Genomic DNA, 10,349 nt, shown 5'->3' on the forward strand with positions numbered 1-10,349 from the left:
GCCAGTGAACACCACTTCCTTTGTATACTAAAATGTATAAATTGTAAAGTGTTTTCATAGTTCTGGAATACCACTGAGCACCCAGGCTTGCACAACCGTGCAATAAATAATCAGAATCTCTTTTGTGTGTCCAATTATTGGCTTATTACACAACAGGTAAGGAATCAAGTTTTTGCAGACAGCACTGTCACTGCCCCATCCTTTCCCTACCCCTGATACTGAGCCCCACCAGATTTGCACGCCTCAGTGGCTGTAGCAGGACAGCTATGATTAAGCAGCTGCATATTGTGAGCATTGTGTGCTTGGCTGACTTTTTTAAGGAAATCAAGACGATTCCAAGGGGAATGGGCTGTTTGGATAAGAGGCACGAGGACTGAAGTCAGCAGGACTGAGCAGTACCTGGGAGAAAAGTAATTTTGGGAGTGGGAGATTGTGGCCAGCATCTCATTGATCACCAACTCAAAACAGACTGAGAAGCGAGAGCTCGAACTAGCAAAGACGGGTCTGAGTTGAAGTGGTAGTTAATAGATTGGTACTAACTAACAGAAGTTATGTCATTTGTAACCAATGAATGCTGATGCCTTTGGTTCTTGAAATGTATAAAGAGTACCGTTTTGATGATGGATATGCTAGACACCCAGCAACCTGCTTTGTGCTAACTAGAAAAAGAGACAGAAATACCTCGCCTCGGTGTGTGAAATGGTGCTGCACACCGGGGAACGAGCGCGCCGGGTAACACTTCTGTCCCTGATTCTCTGTCTCTGCCCCGTCCTTATCCCCGTTCTCTTTCGTGCCCCTGTCCCTACCATTATCCCTGTTCCTTTCCCTGCTCCTGCCCTTGACCCTACCCATGTCGCCGTCCCTGTTCCTTTCCATGGCCCTTTACTTGTCCCAACTCCTTTCGCCACTCCTGCCCTTGGCCGTGTCCCTGCCTCAGGTCCTGTCAGTACTGCTTCCCGTGTCCCTGCCCGTGTGCCACCTACGATCCTCCCTCATTCCCCGCCCCTTTCCGCCCGCTCAGGGCCATTTCAAGGACATAATCCCTGCGGGATTTTTTTTCTAAAAGCCTCATTTAGGTTTCTTTAATTATTTGTATTATTTTTATTACATATTCTAAATATTTGCGTGTAGATAGATAGACACACACACACATGCAAATCAGGGGCACGGGAAGCAGTTCCGTCGGGGGCCCCGCCCCCTGGGCGCGGCCGAGGCGCCAAAAGGGGCGTGAGGTGCCGCCGCCATTTTGTGTGCAGAGCGCGCGGGCAGCCGTCCCCAGCGTCCCGCCAGCCTCAGCCTCCCCCGGGACCCGCCGCCGCCGCGATGCTCTCCGCCCGCGTGGCCGCCGCCCTCTCCCGCTCCCTGCCCCGGCAGGCCGGCCTGGTGAGCGCCATTCCCACCGCGGAGCCGGTGGGGCCGGGGCGGCGCGGCGCGTCCGCCATGTTGGGGGCTGCGGTGACATTGAGGGTGTGAGGGGGTGACTGCGGGGTGTGGGGAGGGAAGCACGGGGTGTACCGTCAGCGCTGTGGGACAGACCCCGCTTAGGAACGTGGTGTCCTTGCCCGGGCTCGGGGTAGTGTTTTAAAGTTGGTAGGACAAGGTCAGGGTTGTAGGTGTGAGGTGCGAGGAGGGTGAGGGGTTTATCCTATGCTTGTGAGGAAGCGGAGGGTGGGAAGAGCGGTGAAGAACCATCCTGCCAGTGTTTCCAATGAATATGAATGGGGGAGAGAGCTGCTTGGGGTGCAGGGCATTAAATGGCGTCAGCGTTGCTGCATGGTGGTGCACTGGGAGCCTTGCTTAGGGTGCGAAAGCATGATCTTATGATGCAGTCATTATCACAGATTTTTTTTTTCTTTCATATTCAAAGCTGACCATGAGAAAAGTTCCTTTACAGGAAGGGTGAATGAAGGAGATTGTCCTAAATATGTGTGATTTAAGGTGACATTAGACATTGCAAGGGGCTCCCCAGGGGGGTGGTGGAGTCGTCAGCCTTAGAGGTGTTTAAGGATATAATGCAGTTAGTGCCATAGTCTAGTTGACAAGGTGGTATTTGGTAATAGGTTGGACTCAGTGACCTCAGAGCTCTTTTTCAAAGTAATTGTGATTCTGAGGTGTTTTTGTTACAGCGCTTTATGGGTTTTTTTTCTGTGTTTGGTAGCAATACCAAAACCACTGCAGTTACATTTTGTGTTAGAAAACAGAACCTTCTCCCTGTTCAGAACTTTGAGTGGTACAGTGATTTCTTTATGCCCCAAGGTTCTCATGTTCAGCACAGAAATGACAAATGTGAGGAGGTTTCTGTTTGGGAGCTGCTGCAGTGGTTGATGGTTACATCAGTGTACTGCAGAAAATGCAGTGAGGGATTTGGAGCAATCTCCTTCATTGTCTGTCCTTTCTTAGTGGTGCTGGACTTGGTTCCAGAACTCCATAGCTGTGAATGGGGTGCTGTGGAGCATAACTCAAAGCTGAAATGCATAATAAGCAGCTCAAGGTCAAAGGTGTTAATCTCTCAGCATTTTTTTTTTTTGCACGATAAAAGAAATCTTGCTGAAACAATGACTTATTTTAGGTTTCCAGAAACACCCTCAGTGCAGCATTTGTTGCTACCAGAAACCTCCATGCCTCCAAACCATGCTTTCAGAAGACGGGTGAGTCTGAGAAAGGTCCTGAGTGTGGTTAAGAATTTGGTCTGTCAGACAAAAAGGAATTTGTTTATAGTGAGTGTTAGTTGACAGCATCGAGGACATTTATGTTCTGGGAGTGTTTAGGTGAGCTGTTACCTGGTCACATCCAGCAAACTGCACTTGAATAACTTGACAGTGCTGGCAGAGGAGGGAGTGACCATGTTAGCTGGTTACATAGCATACCTGCTTCACTAGGATTCCACTCCCCTTCAGCATTATTTGAAAAAAAAAAATGGCCCCAAATTGGAGTTGCCTGTAACAAAATAAAGGAGTGGATGACTTCCTCAGGCCTGCCTGGGTTTGACCTTGTGTTCTTGGACGCAACTTTATTTTGCTGCCAGCAGTTCGCTGTTTAGAGAAGACAGCTGCACTGCGTAGCAGTGTGTTTGGCAGTGCTTCATGCATATTTTTTAAAGTGGTTTAAGGTGATTAAGGGCATTACTAGGAAATAAGTTTTGCAGTGTTATTTACTGTTTCTTAGCTGAGGAGGTAACAAGCTGTTGGAAGTAAATTGGAGAAGTATGGAGAAAATATTTTTATATCTTGTATCTAACAATTTGCTTCTGAAACATAATGAAGTTCCTTGATATCAGTGTGGATCTTGGATGACAAATCATTCGGCAGGGCATGCTCATGCATCCAAGGCTAAGTAACTGCACTGCAAGCAGGCCTGTTCTGCCTGGGCTAAGGCTGATTAATTAATCTAATTGCTTTCTAGAAAGAGAGAGAGTGTGAGACATAATCAGGAGAGTGGATAACCTCACAGCCAGGCCTGTTTTGTTTGAAGCTGGCTGGTAATGATGAACTGAAGCTGCTCTTATTAGCTGTGAATACACAGGCTGGTATTTATCTTACCCTAAGTAAATGTGTTGCTAGCTAGACTTTATGGCACAGCTGAGAAAGGGCACCTTGTGAATTTGAGGCGAGCTTACTTGCATGTTGTACCTTAACGTGCTAATCTGATTTCAGTCATCTCCCTCCAGGTACTGCCGAGGTATCCTCTATTCTCGAGGAGCGCATCCTGGGAGCTGACACCTCGGCTGAACTGGAGGAGACAGGCCGCGTGCTCTCCATTGGTGACGGTATTGCCCGCGTGTACGGCCTGAGAAATGTCCAGGCAGAAGAGATGGTTGAGTTCTCTTCTGGGCTGAAGGTAAGCTGTCACTTAAGGTGTTCCTTTAGCACGGAGATGTTAAAGACAGTTTGTTAAGAAGAACATGAGACTGTGCTTGAAGCTACCCCTATGAACATTGCATTAGTTTCATTGCAACTTTACTATGTATTAACTGGTGATTTTTAAAAAAAAATTTGTAACACTGCCTTCAGTATCAGTGTCTGATTCTCAGCCAACATTTGAACTGTCTTTGTCTTCATTTAGAAAGGAAAAGGACTAATCTGGCACTGGAATTTTTCTTTGTTTTCAGGGTGTCTTTTCTGTTTGCTGTTTAATAATGACCTCTGCTTCAATACATTATGCAGCTTGCTGGTTTTTTAAGTACTGTAACAGCTCTTTGAGCATTTTTAATGAACCATTTCACCTTGGGCAGAGAAGGAGCCAGTCCTTTTCCCTTGTCCAGCTTCTAGGAATGGGAGTAATGTTGTACTTGAACCTTGCTGACCCTTTCTCTTCTTTTTAGAGAAACAGTTGACTTGAGTGCTAGGCTGTTGGGGTATAACTACCTGGTAAGTTGAAAACTTAGGCAGGTTCTCTAGGCCACATGGAAGGAAATAAGACACTTTATACATAAGAACAGAACCTTGACTATTGTCACAAGGTTGAAATAGATCATGAAGGATTTTGTACACACTGAAATAATCATGTCACTATTACAGTTTTTATGCGTGTCAGTATGAATTTTCTGAGGGTGATGTGATCTCTATTGCAGGGCATGTCCTTGAATTTGGAACCTGACAATGTTGGTGTTGTCGTGTTTGGTAACGACAGACTGATCAAGGAGGGGGACGTTGTGAAGCGAACTGGTGCCATTGTGGATGTTCCAGTGGGGGAGGAGCTGCTGGGCCGTGTTGTGGATGCCCTGGGCAATCCAATTGATGGAAAGGTAAGTGTAGCTGAGTGCTAATGACCTCTGCTTATATCTGTGTGATACAGACCTCAGCAGTTCTTTCCTCTCTTTTAGGGTGCTATTGCATCTAAGACACGTAGGAGAGTTGGGTTGAAAGCCCCTGGGATCATTCCCAGGATCTCTGTGCGTGAGCCCATGCAGACTGGGATTAAGGCTGTGGACAGCTTGGTGCCCATTGGTCGTGGTCAGCGTGAGCTGATCATTGGTGACAGGCAGACTGGGTGAGTTAAATACTCAAGCCTAAAATATTCCATAAACAGAGATTCAGGTACAGCAGAGCTGGACATAAGGTTGTGTAGGGGCTGGGAGAAACTTGGGCAACTTGAATTACCAACCTCTCTGTTCCTCAGGAAAACTTCAATTGCAATTGACACAATAATCAACCAGAAGCGATTCAATGATGGCACAGATGAGAAGAAGAAGCTGTACTGTATCTATGTTGCTATTGGCCAGAAGAGATCCACTGTTGCTCAGCTGGTGAAGAGGCTCACTGATGCAGGTATGGATTTTGGGAGATGGTTGAGCCTGGCAGCTAATGACATTCTGTTCTCATTGTAATGCTGGGTACTGCTGTGACCTCTCTGCAAGGCTAGACAGAATTTATATTACATGTGTGAATTACTTAATTTTGTGAACAAAAAATCTCTATAGCAATCTGGGGGAAAAAGATGTAATTTTTGCTGTATCACAATTAAGATTATTTTGAGGCCCTCAAACTGCTGAATTGTTTCTGTAAAAGTCACCCTGTAGTTTTAGGGTTTTTTGTTAGCAGAATTGAAAGCTTCATCTTGACAGTCAGGCAGGCCTGGTGACAAGCTGTGGCCTTCAAGCTCTCATGGTCTTGGCATTTGTCCCATGTGTTCCATGTGCCAGTCAGTGTGAATGGCAGCTGAAAATGTGGTGAAGAGCTTTCACTGCCCAAACACAAGACATTAAATGATAGCATTTCTTCAGAGTCAGTAATCTCCATGACCCACGCTCCACATTTAGCAGAGCTAGCAGGAGATCAGGCGCTTTGACCTCATGCTTGGTGTTCCTGGCATCTGTCATGGAAAAACCCACATTTTAAGGACAGTAATTTGTTTAAAACTGTGTCACAGAGCATTGTACTTTCTTGTAGCAGCCAGGAAACCATGGGCTTTCAGTGTGAGTTTTTTCTAGAACAGAAGCTTGTCTTAGTTTTAAGCTTTGTTTTAAATGGGAAAAAAGTCTGCAAGTGTTAGATGTTAGCTGCCACAAACTTGGTCTTGAGACTTCCTGAGTGACATTTGCTAGCAGACACGTTCAGCTGCTGTACCGGCCTTTCCTTGTTAGTGTAGTGACACTGCTGGGGCTTGTTTCAGCACTCGTACTTTACACGCTTGTTGTTTTTGCTGATTTTGGACACGATGACATAATGCACTCAGAGGTGTTGCCAATCCTTTCCAGATGCCATGAAGTACACTATTGTGGTGTCTGCCACAGCATCCGATGCAGCACCCCTGCAGTATCTGGCTCCCTATTCAGGCTGCTCCATGGGGGAGTACTTCAGAGACAATGGGAAACACGCATTAATCATCTATGATGACTTGTCGAAACAGGTCAGGAAATTTTGGGTTTAGGCCTTTTGGGGTGGCATTGGTAGCTGTAAGAACATCTGTTTAGAAATCAAGAATGTTAAGTGAGGTGCTGAGCTCTGAGGGCTGTCTTTGCTCCCCGCAGGCCGTTGCGTACCGTCAGATGTCCCTGCTGCTGCGCCGCCCCCCTGGCCGTGAGGCCTACCCGGGTGATGTGTTCTACCTGCACTCTCGGCTGCTGGAGAGAGCAGCCAAAATGAACGACTCCTTTGGGGGTGGCTCTCTGACCGCCTTGCCTGTCATTGAGACTCAGGCTGGGGACGTGTCTGCTTACATTCCAACCAATGTCATCTCCATCACCGATGGACAGGTAGGGCTTCCTCACAGCCCAGCATCTCCATGGAACTTAGTGGTCAGTCTCTGAGGAGGCCTCCAGGCTTCTGAACAAGACAATGATACAATTCTATCTTGCAGATTTTCTTGGAAACTGAGTTGTTCTACAAAGGTATCCGTCCAGCCATCAACGTTGGTCTGTCTGTATCCCGTGTGGGTTCTGCTGCTCAGACTAGGGCTATGAAGCAGGTAATTGAGAAATTGCTGTTCCTAGTCATGCTGGATGAGTAGGCCTTCCAAGCCATTTCACTCTGATGAGCTGTGAGCAGAGCGTGAATAAAGCTTTTGATCTCTTAGTGTTATGAAATTTTAAAAGAACAGGCTTTATAGTTCTCTTTAATGCTTTCGTTGCCTGCTGAGAAAGGCATGGGGGAAAGGGAAATAGTATCAGCATAAAGATGTAGGATTAAGTTTTGATGTGTGGGTACTGATGATGTAGAAATAGAGAATGCTTTCTTATTTGCAGGCTTATAGTCCAGTCACAGAATTAGATTTAATACCAATAACTGTTGTTTTAGGGGAGATACAGCATGCTTATGGTAAAGTGTGGGATTTTTGTAATGTTTATAATCATCTGTCAGTTTTTAGATTGCTTTGTCTGGAATGCAAGGCAGAGCTGACAGGTGACAACTCTCAGCTGTCAGATAACCGTCAGACATGCTCTAGGGTGATGACAGTGGCTCTGGCTTTACCCTGCAGGTGGCAGGTACCATGAAGCTGGAGCTGGCTCAGTACCGGGAGGTGGCTGCCTTCGCCCAGTTCGGCTCTGACTTGGATGCTGCCACGCAGCAGCTGCTGAACCGTGGGGTGCGCCTGACAGAGCTGCTCAAGCAGGGCCAGTACGGTGAGTGCCCTGGGCTTGGCAGCTCTGGGTGCCCATCAGTGCCTTGTGCTATCGAGGTTGGGCTTGGTTAGCATTTATCTTGTCTGTTCTGTGAATGTGGTAAATGTGGATTTGCTTGAACCAAGCTGTCCATGTGCACTTGGTCTTCCAAGGACCCTGTAGTCTGTTGTGTCCTGAGGGAAGAGTTCCAGTGGTGTGAGTGCTGTGTTTTCCTGCAGTTCCCATGGCTATCGAGGAGCAGGTGGCAGTCATCTATGCTGGTGTGAGAGGTCACTTGGACAAGCTGGAGCCCAGCAAGATCACAAAATTTGAGAGTGCTTTCCTAGCTCATGTACTGAGCCAGCACCAGGCACTCCTCTCCACAATCAGGTATGCTTTATCCCAAGGATATTGATGTCTGGATAATGGTCCCCAAACTGTTAATTTAGTTTTTCTTAGAACACCAGGTGTTCAGCTGGCTGTATCAAAACTGGGGGTTAAATCAGCCTTCCTACCATCTGCCTTCCTCAGCTTCACTCTTAGGAAATGCAGCTGATGCTTAAAGTGAACTTTCTTGCAATGTGTCTGCTCTGACTTTTTCCTGAATTCACTTGATTGAATCAGTTTCCATATTGTGGACAGCTTTGAGCTGTTGGGAGTGCTGTGGGTTAAGTGCTGTAGAGTGAACTGTTGGGGATTGAGTATTTCCACAGTCCTGTCCTGGAATCTGGTCCTGGCTTTGTCATCAAGAAAATCATACGCCTTCTGTCTCTGGGGCACAGCTCTGTAGGTTGGGCCTTGTTGGAATACATATGGCCGTTCTGAAAGAATTTGTGAACAAACTTCAGTTCTTAAACAGGACTGGCTCTTTTAGGAGGAGGGGTGTTCTGTCAGTGGGATGGCTTCATGCACCAAACGAATGTGTTTGTTTATCTACTGAATTTGTTGGAAATGGGGAGGTTTGTTGTAAAGCTTCTGTGTTTGTCTCGGGGTTGACCCTGTTCTGATTGCTGTGTCAGAATTTAACTGAACTCTTCCCACAGGACCGAAGGGAAGATCTCTGACCAGACAGAAGCAAAGTTGAAGGAAATAGTCACAAATTTCCTGGCTACTTTCGAGGCATAAACTCTTAAAACTGTTCTAACAGACCAGGCTGTTGTGATCCAGTGTTCCAGTTCCATTGGAGATGAAAGCATGTGCGACTTGAATGTACAGATCTCGATGAGAATAAAGGTTCCCATGTAAAAAGGCTCTGTTCTGAATGTAAAAATACCGTGTTCTGAATGATTGCCTTTTGTCTGTACTTCCGGCTCGCTCTTACACCTGTATAACCACGGAACTGAGATTCCCTGGACACAGCACTGCTAGAGTAACTCTGGAAATCAGGGGTATCTTTAGTGGTTGAGTGGACAAACTCCCCTGACACAAACCAGGAAAGTGACAGAGCTGAGGGACCTTCTCAGTGTTTGCTATTTGTGCCAGGCAGGTTATCCTGCAGAAAGGCAGTGCAGCTGGGGAGGCAGCTTGGGCTGTGTCTTGTCGCAGGAATAACCCCCACTGGAGTTCACAGCAATCTGTAACTGCCTGATACTGACAGCATTTCTTGGAATTCCTGTCTGACCCATTGTGGTGCCCGGCCTTTGGAATACTGGTCCTTGTGTCTCAGGACAACTGCAGATGTCGCTGTTGGAGTACTAATAGCTAGAGATTTAAATCTGAGAATCCCACAATGGTTTTGGAGAGGACCTTGAAGATCGTCTCATTCCACCTTTCTGTCATGGGCAGGGACATCTTGCACTATCCCAGGTTGCTCCAAACCCTGTCCAGCCTGGCCTTGAACTCTTCCAGGGGTGGGAGAGCCACAGCTGCTCTGGGCAACCTCTGCCAGAGGCTCCTCACTCTCACAGCCAATAATTTCTTTCCAATATTCCATCTAACCTTGGCCTCTGTCACTATTAAGCCATTGCTCATTGTCACTTCAGGCCCATGTAATGAGTCTCTATCTTTCTTGTCAGCTTCCTTCAGGTACTGGAAGGCTGCAGTTGGGTCACTCCAGAGCTGCTGCTGCTAGGCTGAACAATCCTAATTTCTCTTAGCAGAGGTGTTCCATCCCTCTGATCATCTTGGTGCCTGCTCTGGATTCACCCCAGCAGTTCCACATCATCCTGCTGTTGGAGCCAGGGCAGGAGGCTTATGGGGTCTCACCTAAACAGAGGGGCAGAATCCCCTCTTGCCCCCCTGCCCATGCTGTGGGATCAGCCCAGGGCACTGGGGGGAAATTTCAGGACCAGGGCAGGACTGCTCTTGATGTATGCACTGTACCCAGTTAACTTCCTGTACAGGAGCAGGCTGCCTCCCAGTCCAAATCCGTGGAGTTCCAGGCAGCTGGAAACATTCTCATGCAGTTCAGGCCAACCAGCTTCTCTCGTTAATGGCCTGAAGTGCTTTGAGAGAGTGAGCTCTGCAGTACTGGGTGAAAATAAACACACATTTGCAATCCATAAATGGTAGATACCTTTTTGGGAACAGTGCTGTGCTCCAGGAGGAAGGACTCCTGTGCAGATTTATCTTTGTCTTTAAGCATCTTGTTTCTTTCACCCCACAGCCCCAGAAGAGGTGGCTGGAGGGCCTCATAGGTGTGAGGGAATACTGCTATGGAACATTTCTGATTTTTTGTGCCCAACGTAATTTGTTCCTTCCAGGACAGCTTTTACAGCTTGTGGCTCTGTTTCTGCCCAGTGACTGAACCCTGGTTACTGCTTGATACTGCTGTACCATGTTTTACTAATGTGCTGCTGTAGTTGGAAAG

The 10,349-nt window shown here is 47.1% G+C and overlaps 1 protein-coding gene across 1 annotated transcript; it reads left to right on the plus strand.

Annotated features, from left to right (window-relative positions):
* The first annotated feature begins 1,239 nt into the window (after positions 1–1,239).
* ATP5F1A (ATP synthase F1 subunit alpha) lies at positions 1,240–8,810 on the plus strand. Its single transcript, XM_066180868.1, has 12 exons — positions 1,240–1,383; positions 2,570–2,648; positions 3,668–3,837; positions 4,571–4,744; positions 4,823–4,989; positions 5,119–5,267; positions 6,197–6,348; positions 6,470–6,694; positions 6,799–6,906; positions 7,417–7,561; positions 7,780–7,930; positions 8,584–8,810. The coding sequence occupies exons 1-12, from the start codon at positions 1,324–1,326 to the stop codon at positions 8,663–8,665; spliced, it is 1,662 nt and encodes a 553-aa protein (XP_066036965.1). The 5' UTR covers positions 1,240–1,323; the 3' UTR covers positions 8,666–8,810.
* Positions 8,811–10,349: the final 1,539 nt, after the last annotated feature.

Source organism: Chamaea fasciata, unplaced genomic scaffold (genome assembly GCF_029207755.1).
Source record: "Chamaea fasciata isolate MVZ Bird 193981 ecotype frontalis unplaced genomic scaffold, bChaFas1.0.hap1 SCAF_4, whole genome shotgun sequence".
NCBI classification, from domain to species: Eukaryota; Metazoa; Chordata; class Aves; order Passeriformes; family Sylviidae; genus Chamaea; species Chamaea fasciata.

What these genes read in the sequence shown, in the direction of transcription:
- ATP5F1A (XM_066180868.1), top strand. Translation starts at nt 1,324, where the DNA reads ATGCTCTCCGCCCGCGTGGCCGCCGCCCTCTCCCGCTCCCTGCCCCGG. An exon ending in ACCATGCTTTCAGAAGACGG is followed by an intron (nt 2,649 to 3,667) that starts GTGAGTCTGAGA and finishes ATCTCCCTCCAG; the next exon opens with GTACTGCCGAGGTATCCTCT. An exon ending in AGACTAGGGCTATGAAGCAG is followed by an intron (nt 6,907 to 7,416) that starts GTAATTGAGAAA and finishes TTTACCCTGCAG; the next exon opens with GTGGCAGGTACCATGAAGCT.